General features: G+C 42.6%; 1 protein-coding gene across 36 annotated transcripts in view; it reads left to right on the forward strand.

Annotated features, from left to right (window-relative positions):
* Positions 1–18,500, forward strand: part of KIF1B (kinesin family member 1B) — a 145,860-nt gene that overhangs the window by 78,002 nt on the left and 49,358 nt on the right. For 32 of the 36 annotated variants that reach the window (XM_043578539.1, XM_043578508.1, XM_043578513.1 and 29 more), the window contains 2 exons: positions 204–384; positions 514–586. In XM_043578539.1, the coding sequence (XP_043434474.1) occupies positions 204–384; positions 514–586 (254 nt within the window). Of the gene's footprint in view, positions 1–203; positions 385–513; positions 587–5,896; positions 8,516–18,500 lie in introns of those variants that run through there. The other 4 variants (XM_043578544.1, XM_043578541.1, XM_043578545.1 and 1 more) reach the window with 1 other exon arrangement.

Consider the following 18,500-nt stretch of genomic DNA (forward strand, 5'->3'; position numbering starts at 1 on the left):
GTAAACAACATGTGGCTTGTGTGAGCAACTCTTTAATGTGTGACTCTTTGTTTGAAGAAGTGATAGCATTAGGATTTCTGTTCTTGTAAAACTCCAAAAGCTGTCTTTTTGCACTAGAGAAAGGGAGGGAGAGTGAGGTTACTAACCTAGGTAAGTACCCTTTTAAAAAATGGCTTCTTAACTCTGTTTCTGTTTTGTTCTAGGAAACCGTATCATCATGGGTAAAAATCACGTGTTTCGTTTCAACCACCCGGAGCAAGCACGGGCAGAGCGAGAGAAGACTCCTTCTGCGGAGACCCCCTCTGAGCCTGTGGACTGGACGTTTGCCCAGAGAGAACTTCTGGAAAAACAAGGGATTGATATGAAGCAGGAGATGGAGAAAAGGTGATGCACAAATATGACGTGGCCCACGTGACCATCACTTCTTTTAAACCTACAATATGTAGCACGCATGAAACAGTCCAGTGATTTCACAATTTGTTTTTTCCTCTCTTGCTTTTCTTCTCCTTGTAGGCTGCAGGAGATGGAGATCCTGTACAAAAAGGAGAAAGAAGAAGCAGATCTTCTTTTGGAGCAGCAGAGACTGGTAGGAGGCCATCCTCAATCCTCTGTTAGGAAACGGGCGGCTTGCTCTGGTCCCTCCCATTCCACAGATGAGCACTCGCCCAAATGGCTTGTCCAGCTCTCACTGACACCATCTGCTATTCTCTCATTTCCTTAATGGAGAATGAACTTACATCTCCTCGTAGCCTTAGCCTGAGAAAGTGTCTATAAAGGTACGATGTTGTGCCTTTTATGTCTTAAAGTCAAATCGTTAGTTCTATCAAAACCAAGTGCTTTTTGAAGAACTATGGGAGCTTTTCTGGTAGCCTTTGCCTCCTGATAGTGGTTTTTGAGTATGCATCAGTGGTGGATCTTTTAATAATAATTATATTGAATATGGTGGGTGTTTGCCTTGGTTTTGTTTCTGATCACCTGATAGTACTAATTCTCTGCTCTTGGGCTGACTTGGGGATTGTTCTTATGCTGGGCAGACTTTTTTTTTTTTTCTTTTTTTCTTTTTCTTTTTTTAGTTAAACTGTGTCTAAAAGTGTTGCTGCACAGTTGCATGTGTTAATCCTTTTCTGTTCCCCTGCATGGAGTCTGAATTCTCAATAAGGGTCTCCGTGGCATGTGGGATGACAGTGGAAGCGGGGGCTCACAACCAACTCAAATAGTAGAAAGAAGCCTGGTTCCTCCAGGTTGAGAAAGGGTTCGGGTGAGCAGTCGAAAAGTTGGTTTAAGGTTGCAGCTTATACTGCTAATAATGGCTTTAGCATTTTATGATGTGAATTGATTCTCCAAGTTTGATAGAAACTGAATCGCATGGATAAATAAGTTGATCTAGTAGTTAGATTTTTGTTTTTAAGGTCATCCAGCTTTGGTTAACAAAGCCGTGGTCATAAGAAGCTTCTTGGCATTCATTTGATATGTAAGGAAAAGGTATAATAAACCTTTGGGTACAGTGGATACAGTGTAGAATTTTTAAGATTCATGGACTTCTTTTAAAATAAGGGGAGATTAGGGAGAAAGCTGAGATACTGGTTTCTTCCCTTAGCGTAAAACACAGCATCTAAAATGCTGGTGTAAACTGCAGCCTTAATGGTGATGCTCTGCTTTGGAGAAGAGAGGCTGGTCGTTGTTGCTGACTGGGCCAGAAAAGCCAAGGGCTTGAGCTAAAGCGGCCTTTCCCAGGGCAACTCATTTCTTAGGCCTGGCAGTGGGTTAAATCAGTTAGTTTGTTATCTTGGAAACTGTAGTGAAGTCCAAGAAAGAATGGATTGTAGGAATAAATCACATGTTTGGGGCAAGATAATAGCAGTGTTTGAGTCCCTTCACGAAGCCTAGTCAACATTTAGTTTTTAATGAAAACGGAAGGAATTTGGCTACCGTATGATTAGGGGTTTGAAAGGTTTGTGACACATGAGGAGCCTTTTATCTTCATAATGTATGATTTAGTAGCATGCCTCTGATGGTCTGTTACAGATCACATGAGGACAGGTATCATTAAGCTATGTATGTTATTAACAGTAGTGCCTTGTATTTCTATAGTGCTTTGTAATTTACAGAGAGTTTTAACATCCATCAGGTTTTTTTTGTTTGTTTGTTTGTTTGTTTGTTTGTTTGTTTGTTTGATTTCTGGAATAGCCCTCCCTGGTAGGCGTGTGTGTAAATAAAGTGAGTAATATTACTTCCCATTTATAGTTGAGTAAACCAAGGCTAAAAAAAGTCTGTCTTGCCCATTCTTAAACACCTGTTAAGTCACGGGTCTGACGCTTCACCTTGGGTCTTCTGAATTGCTTCCGTGTTCTGTTCTGTTTAGAAAGAGCAGTGCCTCTTCCCCAGCTGGGAGTCTTGTTGAAATGCAGATGCTGATTCAATAGGTCTGGGGTGGGACCTGAGGTTCTTCATTTCTAACAAGCTCCCAGGTGATGCCAGTGCTGCTGGGCCGGAGACCAGCCTTTGAGTAAAGCAGGTGAGAGAGATGATGATGGCTGGCGTTCTCCATAACCAAGAGCTGATAGTCCTTCTTTGCTCTGAAATAAAGATGCTGACCACTAAGTAAAGAGAAAGTAAATGTGTCTAAGACCTATTTCGTTTCCAGGGGACATACTTAGTCTGCAAGTAGTCAGGTCCTGGTTGTCATCTGTTCTGTGTATCTCAGAGCAGGTTCGGATCTCAAGAGCAGCTACTCAGAGCAGGGAGGCTGCTTTCCTCCCTTAAGTCCAGCTGTCTGTTCCACTCATGTTTCTTGTCCTCAAGAGGAACTGATTTCTAATGCCTTAGCCTAAAGAATATCTAGCAGTAACAATACTGAATGGAAAGTGTATTTTTATGACCCCATATTGGTCAACAAACAGATATATTTTGAATGCACCCTATGAATAAACATTGAGAGGATATAAAGGAATTCTTATGCAGTAAAATTGTATTTAATATTGTAATGTAATCATTTTGAATAATGACAGCCTTAAAAAATGGAGTTCAGGCTCATAAGTATCGTATTACTATAGTTCCCCAAATGCGTCACATTGTCACATTGCTGAACATTCTCTTATAGTTAGTGCTCTGTTGCATACCTGGTCCTTTTTGTGCTTGCTTTTTTACACATGTGCTTTAGGTATCTTCTCTCTTCAATTTGCATAGGCTTCTTGCAGAGTCTCTCACAGAGGCCTTTGCATTTGGGATTTAATGAAGGCAGAAGCAGCATTTAGTGACGTGAATTTGCCAGACCCGAGTAGTTTTTCCAACCCTGCAATAAGTCAATCTCAATATCTTTAAATCTTTTTTGACATGAGATAGGGTTTGTACCTTGGCACATAAACTTTGCATACAGAATATTTAGTGTCATGGTCAGTATATGATAGGGGGGCTTTAAGAACATATCCTACAAAGTCAATACGACAGTATTTTAAGAAGAAGGAAAATTATGGCCACTTAGTTTAATTTGAGTTGTTTTGGATTTATGTAGACTTTCTTGTTTATTTGTTTTATTTATGATTTTTTATAATATGAATATATTTTATTTTTATTAGAGTTAACAGACCTAATCGTTGTCTCTCAAGCATGATATGAACGCAGATTAGAATATTTGTTATTTCATAGATAGGTAGTATTCATTTTATCCTTAAGCAATCTTAAAAGGAAAAGAGAAGAAGCCAGGGTGGGGGTGGAGTGATAGTTGTCAATTATGTGGGAACAATCAGAGTTGATGTTCTGTAAAATATAGTTTATACATATTGATAAGAAAACCTTTTTAAGAGTCAGACATACTTTATTCTCTAATGTTTGTTAATGTCCTCTTTTATCACTTAAGATTAGCCATTCTGAGGTTTACACTAAAAATGAAAAAAATAGCATAGAGTCTACAAATTTAGCTCTATCTGCTTTTTTTTTTCTTTTTTAGTGTTTTCAATGTTTATTCATTTTTGAGAGACAGAGAGAGCACATGGGGGGAGGTGCAGAGAGAGAGGGAAAGACGGAGACACAGAATCCGAAGCAGGCTCTAGGCTCTGAGCTGTCAACACAGAGCCCGACATGGGCTCATGAACTGTGAGATCATGACCTGAGCTGAAGTCGGATGCTTAACCGACTGAGCCACCCGGGCGCCCCTGTGTTTTCTCTTGTTAAATTTTCAACCAGGTAGGATTTATGGATGGGTTTAGCACCCATTTATTGACCAACAGAAATAATAGATCAACAGCTCCAAATTCAGGGGCCAAATTACTATCATTATTGTTAAAAGTTATTTTTTAGAAATAACTGTGCATGTAAAGTAACTGCATAGAAGTCTTTGGCCTAGAAAGCAAGATACTATTTGCTAGAGATAATTGTGGTAATCACAGCCAAGTAAAGGAGAATGCTGAGATTCTTTTTTTTTAACTAGACCATCCTGAACTACCGTTCTAAGTGAAAAGTTTCTTTTCCAAGGAATAGAAAGAATTCCCGAATAGAAAGTCTTCCATAATCCTATCCATCGTAGGGAATTCTAAATCCAACATTGCTTTCACTTGGATCCGTGTTATCAGGATGTGCTCTTGTTAGTTAAGAACAGTTGGTTAGTATCCAGATAGCCCTTGAAGACTAGTTAGTTGTTTTAGGCCCAAGTCCAAACAGCAGCCCGACTACCCAACTCAAGTTTTTGAAGAGGTAAAGTGCAAGCTAAGTATGAAAGAGTTAGAGACAGCATTTTAAAGTGGATCCATTTTTACATGAGCAGAATATAATCTTTCTGTTTCATGTCTTGATAGGAAGAGTTGTCATTTAAAGTGATATTCCTCAAATAGCTAGAAATGCCATGGGTTTTCCTAAGGAGAAAACATCTTTAGGTTGTAGTAAAATATTACTTGGGGAATTTTAAATGATGTGTAATGAAAAGTATATTTGCCTAGCTTAATTTATATTCTGGAAATTTATTTCTTAAAAATTTGGAGGTGAAGTGTTTGTTGGTTTAAGTGTGTGAAAACAAAAAAAGCAGACCCACCATAAGGATCCTTTTCTTCTGCTTCCTGTTCTCTGGGTAACGAGTGTCAATTGCACAGACGTAGTGCATCAGTTTGGCATGACAAGAAAATAGCGACTCCAGGACGTACTTGTGGAAGGACTCCTATCAAAACCCTCTTGTCTTCTAGAAAAACAGTTTGGTTGATAAGAAGCTCACATGGTCTGCCAGTAGGGATTCATTTTTAACATCATCCCTGTTTGACTGCTTCTTTTTCTACCTTCTCATCTTCTAACTTTTTTCTAGGGCTGCTCTTTTTAGTAAAGCTAAACAAAACGTGGCATCCTACAGCCTTACTAACCTTTGTTAATCCGCCTGCTCGTCACATCTTGTATGGCATCTGTGCTCACTCGTGGGGGAGAGAATTTCTGGAAGAAGCAACAGCAATAACCAAGGCAAATGTGGGGAAGTGGCTGCATGGGCGTTAGCATGTATGGGGCATAGGTTTTACTTCATTTTCTCAAGATGGTGGAGATGTCATTTCACAGCATTTTGTTAAATAAAAATTTCACATGACCTTAGAGGGAAAGGTCACTGTGTCAGTCCTCCTAAGAAATTGGATTGCAGATTTCATCACTTAAGCTAGAAAGTGGGAATTTGCATTAGTGTTACTAAACAAGCAAATCTTTATATTAATGATCTTTATATACATATGTCTTAATAAACGTACACACCATTTAGGGGTTTTTTTGTGTTTTTTTGTTTTTGTTTTTTTAGTTTTACTTATTTATTTTTGGTTTTGGTTTTAAATTTGGTTAAGGCTTTTTGGCTTGTTTTTTCTTCAATTTGATTTTCCTTTTTTACATTTTAATTTTGGTTATTTTGGGGCCATTTTTTGATTTTGTTTTTCCAAAGGACGCGGATTCTGATAGCGGGGACGATTCTGACAAGAGGTCCTGCGAAGAGAGCTGGAAACTGATTACTTCTCTGAGAGAAAAGCTACCTCCCAGCAAGCTGCAAACCATTGTTAAAAAATGTGGCCTCCCTAGCAGTGGGAAGAAACGAGAGCCAATTAAAATGTATCAGATCCCCCAGAGAAGGCGCCTGAGTAAAGATTCCAAGTGGGTCACCATCTCAGATCTTAAGATTCAGGCTGTAAAAGAGATATGCTATGAGGTTGCGCTCAACGATTTTAGGCACAGTCGGCAGGAGATTGAAGCCTTGGCCATTGTGAAGATGAAAGAGCTTTGTGCCATGTACGGGAAGAAGGATCCCAACGAGCGGGACTCCTGGAGGGCAGTGGCCAGGGATGTCTGGGACACTGTTGGTGTAGGGGATGAGAAGATCGAAGACATGATGGCCAGTGGTAAAGGTGGAACTGATGTAGATGACCTCAAGGTTCATATTGACAAACTGGAAGATATTTTGCAGGAAGTGAAAAAGCAAAACAACATGAAAGATGAGGAAATAAAAGTCTTAAGAAACAAAATGCTCAAAATGGAGAAAGTCTTGCCACTGATTGGATCTCAGGAACAGAAAAGCCAAGGAAACCACAGAGCAAAGGAACCCGTCGGCGCTGGTGTCAGTAGCAAGTCTGAGAATGATGGAAGCAGAGGGGACAGTGGAGAACTTGAGAAAGAGGAGCGTGTCTCCCAGCTGATGAACGGGGATCCGGCTTTTAGACGTGGACGTCTGCGCTGGATGAGGCAAGAACAAATCCGCTTTAAGAATCTGCAACAGCAGGAGATAGCAAAGCAGCTCCGTAGGCAGAACGTACCTCATAGGTTCATCCCTCCTGAGAACCGGAAGCCCCGGTTCCCCTTTAAGAGCAACCCTAAGCACAGAAACTCTTGGAGCCCTGGGACCCATATCATCATAACAGAAGATGAGGTAATAGAGCTGAGAATCCCAAAAGATGAAGACGGAAGGAGAGGAAATAAAGAGGAGAGCCAAGAAAAGGGGAGTAGAGCAGCTCCTAAGGATCCCCAGTTACCATGGGGCTCTCAGGGCACGCGAAGTCAAGATCACATCCAAGTCAGCAAGCAGCATATTAATGCCCAACAACAGCCACCTCAGTTACGCTGGAGAAGCAACTCCCTCAATAACGGCCAACCGAAAAGTACACGCTGCCAGGCATCTGCCTCCTCAGAATCGTTGAATTCCCACAGTGGTCACCCCACTGCCGATCTGCAGACTTTCCAGGCAAAGCGCCATATTCATCAGCACCGTCAGTCTTACTGTAATTATAACACTGGAGGTCAGTTAGAGGGCAGTGCAGCCAGTTCCGTTCAGAAGCAGACTGACAAACCCAACCACTGTAACCAGTTTGTGACACCTCCGAGGATGAGGCGCCAGTTTTCGGCACCCAATCTCAAAGCTGGTCGAGAAACCACAGTGTAAATTACTGGACAAACTTGAAATCTTGGTGGAGGAAACAGGCAATGTTGTTAGCTCACGATTTGAGTTGGTTCTAGCCTTGGCCTTGAGTTCCTGCTATTTACATGATGGTTTTAATGTTGCGTCCCTACAAATCTTAACTGATTTTAATATTGTTAAAACTTAAAACACTGGTAAACGTTTCGGCACCTCCCTTTTGTTTGCATGCCACATAAATGGGCAGTTTCTGGAATTTTGGACAAAACACTGAGACCTCCCTTATTTTTCCGAGACTTTCCTCCTTTCTTGGTGCCTAGATAATACACTTACTTACCCAGGCTGGTCTGGTTTTGGTGTAAGTTTGTTATGTTTTTATAATGCCTACAAACTGATCTGATATCCAGAAAGACCTGCCTCTCTGGGTTAATGCAGACATTCTAAAGGGGAACTTAACATACAGAATTCAATGTCTTTTATTTCCCCGTAGATGTTAGTTGTTAGTTTAATAACATGCTGGACACAGCTTTGGGTTTCCCATCCACGTCTGTTCCTGTCTTTAAATACAATTGGAATTTCATAAGCCAAAACTAAATGTCTTCGGACATGTTTTATAGTACACAGCTTTGCATCCTTCTGCAGAACTTCCCCCATCTTCTTCTTCTTCTACCGTATTTTACACAGAATTGCTTCAGTAGGTTTGTTTCGCTTTGGTTGTTTTTTCTTTTCTTTTCTTTTCTTTTCTTTTTTTTTTTGAAGTATCTCAGTATGTGTATGAAATTTATCGTAATACTGAAATCTTTAAATTGGCACCGTTTCTGGATTTGTTTGTAGTTTGCTTTTTGAAGTTTAACACATCATTTCTTACACACACGCACCCACACCCACCCACCCACACACACACACACACACACACACACACACACATTCACACTCTGAACTGTTCACCAAAATCAGGCCAACAAAATATTTGTATGCGCTTTGAGCAGTATGTATAAGTTCACAGGGAGGTTATTTGGTGGAGAGAGGGAAGAAGTTGGACATGGGGAGAAGGCCACACAACATGTGACTCTGTGCCACTTATTTTCAGTAGATGATGATGTCATGAAATAAGTTAACTTTGGTTGGATGAGAATAAAGGAGATGATGTGTAATAAACTATTCTTTGCTTAACAGTAGTAATGCTCACAGATGCTCAAGCAAGGGAAGAGAAGTCCTCATGAACATTTATTGTATCAATACCTCATTTTACTGTGTTGTGGTCTCAGTTTGCCTCACTGGAGAATCCACTAAAAACGATGGATTTTAATGGGAAGAAAAGAATAGTTTCCTACATCCTTCCTCATCTCTTGAACTTATCGGCAACTTTTTTAAAGGCGGTGCAAAGAGCCAGAGATGTCTGTGATAACTGCCTGACTTCGCGCTGATGACTTCTAAGTCACGGGGGTCACCTGCCCAACACTCGTCTTCCAGATGGTGTGGAATTGCAGCCAACATAGCGATTAGCATTCATGGAAGCCTTTGAGATTGTGATTAGATGGTTTTCTTTTCCTTTGCGTGTGGGCACAATGCCTTATTAGAACACATTATTTTTAACCATAGTATTTTATTTTATTTTATTTTTTTGCTTCTAAGAAAATGCTTTCTTAATGCACAGAAAGTTGCTTCTGATTAACGTTGGGGACGTTTTTGCTTTCGTAGCTAGAACAGTTCTAGTCTTCAACTGAGGTTTGATGGCATATTAGACAGATTCGGGTGAATGATGTTTGTAACGGGTGGACTCCTTTGAGATGCCAATGTCCTGTACCACGTGGCTTGAATGAACTCAGTAGGCTACTTCAGATCAGTCACTTCAGCGCATCTTGTGTAAGCCCTGCTTGTTCTTCTTCATTATTCTTAGATACATTCTTAGATATATTAATTATTCCTTTCCCTTCTTGCAAAAAATTCATTTTCTACTACAGGTTTCTCCCGCTATCCGAAAGTAGAGTGTTTCTGTGAAACTTTTCCTAAGCTGAAACGGTGTAAAGTGAAGAAGCCATTACCATTGATTTCTATGGGAAAAATTCTGAGGGTTCCCAGGCTCAAAAAAACAACCTCTCTCAGGCTTTTCTGATATGTATGACACATCTTGCTAACAGATGCACGGGATAGATCAAGATACAGCACAGGTGCTCACAGACACCGTTCAGAGTCTGGCAGCTTGACACCAAGCTTCTGTGTGTGTTTCCCCGGGAAGGAGCTCGGCGGGGCCGCTAGCTGCTTGGGATGTGGGCGCCACCTCTGATGGCTGGCTGCAAAACAAACGCACTGAACGCGGGTTTTCATAAAAGCGAAAATCCTCTTTGGATTTCTTTCAGTTAGCAAAAACAGGTATTAACATAGGTCTTCATAAAAGCAAGTGGCATAACACAGACTTTCGAAGTGCGGGGGAAACCTGTGTTAATACCAGTAATAACTGACCGAGCTTTCATCCCTGTAGCAAAAGTGGGCTCTCGTTTCCCTAACTCGAAATAGGATAGGGTAGGCCCATATATTTTTTCACTTTTATGGTGGCCTTTTAATCTCGTTATGAGCAGTTGCCTCCCTTTCCCACTAAGTAACGGGGGTGACTTTCTACTGGTGATCAGGTGACACTATAGAATGAGAAGTAATACGGCATTTTCATTCACAAATGTGGGTTGTGGTAAGCACTGTACCCACACCAATATTCCAAAGAATTAGGTTTGTGTTTGTGCTTCATCTACTGACCTAGAGGCCCTTGTATTGCTAAAATGTTTAGATACCTAAAGGAGCCCTTGATTTCAGATGACCAGAAAGAAATGAACCGAGGTTTGACTGATTGCCACACATGTCCCCTCCTGCGTTTCAGAGCAGATGTTTGTCTTAGAAAACAACTTTGGGTGAATAAAGCTATTTCCTTGACTTTTTAACTAAATAAGCTATTGGTATCATGCTTTTGTGAGCAATTGGCATAGCCCGTATTGTTTTGTTTTTAAATTTGACAGTATCTCTGCCTAAGCTTAAATAGTACGTGAGCAAAGAGAAATGGTCATCATTAAACCATTATTGTATTACTGAAGTATTCATAGCTATTTTCATAGAAAAATGGGCGGAACTGTGCTACTGAAATTACATAATGGTCTGACAATTATGGGAATGTAAAGGAGTGCTAATTAATTAGTATAATTTTACACACCACAATGATATTCCCTGGAGAGTTAAAGACAGTCTGTTCATCTAATAAGTCTAAACCAAAGGGCTTTTCCTCTATTTTTGCCTCTTAATTCTTTCTAGCACTTCAAATTGTTTCTCCACTCACTGGAGACGCAGTGATTGGGGATCGTTTTTTTCCATCGAAGTGACTTGAAGTGACCTCTCGTGCTTTAGGTGCAGGTTGATGCTGAAAAGAAACACAACACAGCAGAGTCTGCCACACTGATGTCTGCCTTAAAGGCTCTCAGACTGCAGGAAGTTACATAGATTTCCTGTGGTCAGCTGCTGTAACCCCGTGCCTGACTGGTCCTTAATAGGCTTGCCTTAATGATTTGCGCACAGGACTGGGAGGAGGGGAGGACGCTGCGTCCTTGTGTGCCGTAGTGAAGATGCCTTCTTAGGTGCAGCGCAGAGCCAGCATCTGTCCTGTACTGGTAGAGCCAGAGTCTGCGTTACGAGCAGTTTTCATACTTGTCCAGTTTATGTCATCTTTCCAAGGTTTCAAAATCTGCTCTAGGATACTTAGTTTGAACCACTCTAGGTTGTGAAATGTATTGGTTTCCTGCCATCGTTACTGTAAAAAGAAGTTGTGAATCTTCTTGTTAATGAACTATGGATTTCTCCCCCAATTTCTAAAATAAAATGCTTGAAGGTTGTCTGTGAGTGTAAGACCTACCTTTTCAGAAAGGGAGAGTTTAGTTTGTAATGTTAAAAAAATAAAGTCCTCGTTCAATAAAAGCTGAAACCATCTTTTAAGAGTGTGATTCCTCTCTGATGTGGGAAGAAAGAAAAGTGAAACAGGGTGGTGCTAATTAAGTCTGGTCTTGACTTTTATTTATTCCAATTTCATACGAAGATGGTGGCAAACCACATCTTTTTAAAATATATTTCTGTACAAGCTTGATTCATCTAAAGCTTTTGCTTCTGTGGCCCTTTCCTGTTTATCTGAATTCTATCTTTCATGGGATCTTTAACCCCTATTCTATGCCATATTTTATTTAAATAAAAACTTGTGTAGTGTAAGTCGAGTTTAACTGTAACAGTGGTTTCAATCTTTTTGTCATATAAGCTGAAAGTTTTAAAAATGAAATAGTATAGTTCCTTTCACATGGGTAGACACTAAATTTCTGAAAAGCTTTCAATAGCTCTGTTTGGCTTTTCTTTTTCCCCTTAATCGCTGCTCTTCTCCACCCAGAGTATTTAGTGGTGTGCTAGAAGGGACACAGGACGAAGCGGAACAGTTTTCTGGAGTGGGCCGTCAGTCTTAATGATCCTGTGGACGTGATACTGTTTTTTTATATTGAAGAACAGCACAATCGTGTATTATTCTGGAGTAGAATACAAGACCCACACGAGGCTCTTTCTCCCCCGTAAGTTTTTAATATGAAGTTTGGAACTTGAGAAAAATACTATACTTGGATTGGTCTGCTTCTGGCCTCATACTCTGCCCCTTAAAGTACTTTGTATTTCTCTGCTCTCGGACAAACTGGTGGAAAAGTGGCCAAGACCTGATCATTTCTAGGGCGACACACCCGATCCCAGTGCAGTACGATGTGCTTAGCGATAGTCGTGTGCGCAAGGGTAGAGTGGGGAAAGGTGTTTGAAGGAGGCGGCCCTGAGTCCAGAGCAGCATCCCAAAGTCCAACTGGGAATTTCTCCCAAGTGAACAATGGCAGGGTGAGCGAGGAAGCCTGTCAGGTCCAGGGGAACTGCGAGCAGCTTGAGGCGGTCAGAAGAGCAGCTGTGTGTCAGGGAGGGGTAAGAGAGGAAGGGGGTTGGGGAGGGGGAAGGGCCAGGTCGTGGCATGCTCAGAGGTGGGCATTTTATCTTGAGTGTGATAGAAAGCTGCCAAATGATTTTATACAGGGAGACTGCGTGATTAGATCCACCTTTTAGAAATGACTCAAGTTTGTGTTGGAAGGAGGCAAATTCAGAGCCCAGTGCTCCAGTTCGGAAGTTGCTGCACGGACTAAATGAGAAACGAAGCTTTCCAAACAAAGGCAGGGACGGTGGAGAGAGGGAAAGACTCTGATAGACTACTGGAGGTAGAATCAGCAAACAGATCAGTCTGTGGATGGGATAAACCTGCGTACACAACCTGAAAGGTGATGAATGCTCTCACTTGGATCGTGGTTGGAAGGTAAACGAGACCAAGAGGATACTGGGGGCCTGGGAGAAAATAGGAGCCACTCAGGCCTAAGAGCAGGTGTCGTGGGATCCCTGGAGAGGGAGGTCTGGGGCTGCGTCCTCATGGTGCTGCAGGTGGTGAGCAAATTTAGGGGTTGACACGGGATGTGGATCTCTCCCTTGCGGCTACTGCTTGCTAATTATAATCTGCTATCAGAAGAGGAAGGTAATATTAGCAAAAGGAGCCGAGTCTGTAGTGTCAAAGACAGACCTAACCAGAACCCCCGGAATGGTGACCTTGTTTGCACCCTAAGTGCTACCTCCTCAGAGATGCTCCAGTGTGGCACCGTCCTCTCTTCCTGGAAGTGCTGCAGCGGCCTCCTAACTTGTCTCTGCTTCCGTCCTGGAGTCCCTAAGCCACCGTCCACACAGCAACCAGCATCATCTTGTAGAAACAAACATCAGATCGTATCAGTAGTCTCTGGTGGCTTCCCCTTGTGCTTTAAAATCTGAACTTCTTACCATAGCCCACAAAGCTTTCCATGTTCTGGCCGCTTGCCTGCCTCTCTGGCTTCATCTTGTAACATTCCCACACCGCAAGCACTTTGGACTGTTTGTCCCCTGAACGTGCCGAGTTTGTTCCCCCCTTGGGTTCTTGCACCTCTTCAAGACTGAAATCCTTCCTCAACATGTTTAGCTCCTCTTCCAGATCTGCGCTCACATGTCCTTTCCCTGCCCCAGACCCTCCTCCCCACCCCAGGCCGGCTGTCACAGTTTTGATAATGATGACCTATAGTCCTTTGTGCCTGTTTGGTTCTCGCGTGGGAGTATAAACTCACCTGGAATAAGTTCCTTATCTGTCTTGTGGGCTCCACCTTTCATCTGTACACCTCGTCCAGAAGGTCCAGAAGAGCCGTTCGGAAATGAGAGTGTGCATCAGAACTCCCTGGGGGCTTGGAAGAGCACAGATTCCTGGGCCCCACCTCCAGAGTTTCCGATTCAGGAGGTCTGGGGTGGGACCTGATAATCTGCATTTCTGATAAGTTCCCAGGCGGTGGTGATGCTGACGAGGCTGGACCAGCAGCCACGTCTGAGAACCACTGATCTAGAACAGGGGTTGGCAGACTTACTGTGTAAAGGACCAGATAGTGAATATTTTAGGCTTTGTGGGCCCAACGGTCTCTGTTGCAACCACTCATCTCTACTGTTGTAGGTGAATAGCAGCAAAGGAATGGACATGGCTATGTTCCAGTAAAACTCTATGTACAAAACATAGACAGTGGACCGGATTTGTCCCCTAGGCTGTAGTTTGCCAACCCTGATCTAGAAGATGGTCGTCTTGGGGGAACTTCCACTGGAAGCTTAGTGTGTGAGTCCGTAACTGATCTAGAAGACAGGTATGTGCCAGATGCTGGTGATCCCACGGTCAATGACAGATTCCCCGCTCTCAGGAAGTTCACAGTTGTGGATGAGACAGCCGTTAGACGAACAGTCACACCAGTAGTTATATGGCACTCTCGTCACAAATGCTAGGAGGGAAAAATGTAAGATGCTCTGGAAGTTTACCACCACGAGACTCTGGGAAGGAGAGGCAGCCTTTCCTTTGCTCTCATCTGATGACCTCTGTGTTGCTACCCTGAGAAAAAGAAGCGATCTTAAGAAAACCTGCCTTTCTACCCACTTCTGGTTCTGCATGCATCCCTCGTGCATCCTTCCCTCCTGTTGGTGGATGAACTGGCCTGGCTCCTCCCTGAGCCCCGCCCATTTTCCCTGCACTCCATCTTCCGTCACCTTCTCAAGAACTCCCTGTACATTCAGCCCTTCTCTTGTACATCTTCATTCGAGCATGGCTTCATTTCACCGCTTTCAAAACACTCCATGTTGCCCGAGAGCCTCCACTCCATTTCTCTGCTTCCTGTTGTAGAAATGTGCCTGCAAAGAGTGCTCTGTAATGTCCCACTCGTCCCCCCCACCGTTATTTCCTTTTATTGTTTCTTCTCCCCATTCTTGCTTGAACTCGCTCTGTAGTCAGACTCTTGTCCCATGTCACCACACTGAAGCCACTCGTCTCAGGGCCACCAAAGATCTCCACAGTGGTGGTGATAAATCCGGTGGTGTTCTCTCAGTCCTCTGCCCTGACCTGAAGATGCCACTCACAGCTATGACCTGACGACCTCATAGCTGACTGGCATCTGACGGTTAACCTATCTAAACCGGAGCAATCAGCTCAGGCCAAATCCCGAGCGCCGTCCTCAGTTTCTCCTTTTGTTCTCACACCCCGTGACCACATCATCAGTAGGTCATACTTCCTCTACCCGTGAAGCATACCCCAGCCCCGTTCTCTGATGACCACCTTTACTGCTGACCCCCTGGACCCCCTACCACCACCTCCCTCAACGTTGCCGGGACAGCGTCATGACTGCCGTCCCCAGGCTGTTCTCCACAGAGAGTGACATTAAAACGTACGCTAGACCCCTGTTACTTCCCAGCTTCCAAACTGCCCAGTGGCTTCCCTCAGAATGAAATCCACAGTCCTTACCATGTCCTGTAAGGCCGTCCGTCACCCAGTCCCTGTCTGCCTCCTTCACAACTGCTGTCTCCCTCGTCCACTCCACCCACCCGGGTTTCCTTGTTTCTCCTTAAAACAAGAAAAGGTCCTCCTTTCCATCTAGGACCATCGTACTTGCTGTTAGTTCTACTTTGATTGGGATCCCCCCACCACCACCACTCCCCTCAGAGATCTCAGCCTGCCTGCTTAGATCTCTGACTAAAGGTGGTCCCTACAGAGAGACGTCCCCTGACCACCTAATCTAAAAGTCTTCCTCCTGCCCTTCTCTCCTCCCTATTACCTACCTGCCAGCCTCTGTTTTCCTTCATAGTACTTCTCTCCACCAAAACCAGGGTGTATCTTGTGTCTGTTTACTACTGATTGTCTGTCTCTCCCTCACCAGGGAGACTTTTGTCTCATTGACCACTATATTCCTAGCACCTGCATGTAGCAGGAGAGGGTAGTGGCGAAAGGACCGTGCCCTGGAGTCCCGTTGCTTGAGTTCAAATCCCATATCCGTGCTTGCCGACTCCGATCTGTATAAAATTACTTAACTTTTTTATGCCTTTTTCTTCTTTAACATGAGGGTGACAGTAGTACCATCCTCAGGGTTATTAGGAAGATTCAGATAATTTATGCAAAAACATTAAGAACAGTTGCTGGCACAAAGTAAGCTTAAAAAGAAGGACGGGCAGGAGAGAGAGAACATTCTCGTAGAGGGAATAGCCAGTGTGTAGTGCCTTGGATACATTTACATACACTGGGTATATTTAACCAGTTAGGAACTCTTACAAACACAAAAGGCTACTGCTAAAAGATATTATTTGGTGGGCTTTCCATAATTATCCTAGTTTTCACCCTGAAGTCAGCAGAACAATAGCATCCCAATCTCTCTCTCCATTTGTTGGAGGAAAATCCAATACGTAGAGTTTTTCTGATGACTTGCAAAGCGTCCTTGTTGGAAGCTCATATACAGCCTGGTTTGGGGAAGAGGAGGGCCAGTTCAGGAAATAGCATCGATACTTGGCCTATCTGCTGCTGATAGAGATTTTCCCGAGTCAAAATGCAATCAGAGTTCTAGGCCCATAGTGTTACAGGAGACCTTTTTATGTCCGCTTTACTGCCACTAGAGCCTTCGGGGAAGGTCTCCCTCGTACCTTAACTGTCAGACTCTAAGGATTTTGTTTTTATCGGCAGTTTGGCCAGCTTGTAAACTGATTTTTGAAGGAAATCTCAAAAACAAGCCAGTCACTAACAGCCAGAATTGTGTGATTCCACAAGAAGGAGCTATCTACATGGGATACTTGAAGTAGTTAAAATCGTAGAAAGTGGAATGGTCGCTGCCAGGGGAGGGGGACAGGGAGAGTGGGGAGTTAGTGTTTAGTGGGTGTGGAGTTTCAGTTGTGCGAGGTGGAGGGAGTTCTGGAGACGGATGGTGGTGGTAACACAACAGTGTGAACGTACTCCCTCCACAACACTGAACTGTTTGCGTAAAAATGGTTCAGACGGCAAATTTTATGTTCTGTGCATTTTACTATAATAAAAAGTTGCAGGGGGGAATGAAAAACAAGAAAAAAAGTCCACAAGATAAAATAGTAACATGTTTTCCACCTGAGGATTTTTAGGTAAACTGGCCATCTTCCTCTTTTCACTGAAAGGGTCTTCACAGAACAGAGAGGTTTTCTAAGGGGGAAGAAAGTAGCCTTTTATTTTGAAATATTTCAAACATACCAAAAGGAAAGCTAGTGCAATGAATCTTCGTATACCCGTATTTGTGTATTCTCTTTTCTGAATCATTTGAAAGTAAGTTGCAGGCACCATGGAGTTTACCCCCCAGATACTGCCATGTGTATCTCCTAAAATCAAGGACATTCTCTTAACACCATTAACCTAGCCAAGAAATTTAATACTGATTCACTACTGTGTAGTAGACTGCCCGGTTTCAGGTTTTCCTAATTGTCTAAAAAAATATAAGTGTTGGAAGTATGTGTGTGTTTTAATCCCAGATCCAAGCGAAGCTCGTATATTAACTTTGGTTATGATATTTCTCTTCTCTTTCTTTACATTGGTATTTTTCAGTAGTCTCGGCTACGTGTGGCGTTGTCTGATTCTTTCCTCAAGATTAGATTTAAGTTAAGCATTTTTGATAAGAATGCTGTCAAGGTGACACTGTGTACTTCCTTCACATCGTATCGGTAGACAAAATGTCAAATTGTTCTATTATCAGTAATGTTAAAGTTTAATCAATTTAATGTGACATTTCCCAGCTCTTTCTCTTCCTTATTAACACATATGTATCTAGGGTAGTCCTTGGGATTCTGTGACGATTCTGTTCTCCATCCACCTTTCACTCCATTGTGTTAGCATTTCTTAATGATTCTTGCCTTGACTCAGTTACTACATCTGAGGTTGCGATGTAGTGATTTTCTAATTGTCGATCCCTTTGCATTTATTTATTAACTGGCTTTTTTCCCCCAAAAAGGGAGCTCCTTTCCCCCCTCCCCCTTTCAGTATCACTGTGGACTCATGGATTTCTTTTATATTCAGTGTGCTATATTGTGTTTGTTACTATTATTTACTTGCCAGTGGGATTCTGTGTCCTTTAGAAATGGCCCCATCGGTCTTTGAGTACTTCCATCCTTTCTCGCACAAGACACTCTGGGCTCACCTGCACTTTCCTTCAAACCTGGAATCTGTTGTTTTCCCAAGGAGCCCTGGTTCCTTTTAGTGGGGACTGGTATTTAGAACCAAGATCTGCGTACTAGATATACTTAGAAAATAAATTTTTTAAAGCATTACCTGTCATTTTGATTGTGTGTGTTATCAATTAAGAGGACTTTCACATTTGGTTTTAAATGGTTCATCATTTGGTCCTCCCTTCAGTCCTGCGTGGGAGGCAGATCATTTTAAAAATGACAAAATGAGGTGTAAAGAGGATTTAGCTTGCCCAGAATTTTAAGACTAGTAAGAACAGGTGCCAGGAGCCACACTTTTACCTGCAAGCTTAATTTTTTTTGCCACAGTATATAGTCTGCTAAAAAGTGTGCTTTGATATCTGTGATGCTGTGTCCCTGGCTCCTGCTCACTGCCAGCTCCGCTAAAGAGACAACGCTTCCTTTGTGACTCTAAGTGATAAATGATGAGCCTTGAGAATATTTACATCCTCCTTAGCATCGCCATTGGAAGCTCCTTTTGTAATAGACTTTGCTAGGAGGCTTTCAGTGGTCCTTCATACTGAATAGAATATTTGACTTG

Source organism: Prionailurus bengalensis, chromosome C1 (assembly GCF_016509475.1).
Source record: "Prionailurus bengalensis isolate Pbe53 chromosome C1, Fcat_Pben_1.1_paternal_pri, whole genome shotgun sequence".
In the NCBI taxonomy this organism is placed as follows: Eukaryota; Metazoa; Chordata; class Mammalia; order Carnivora; family Felidae; genus Prionailurus; species Prionailurus bengalensis.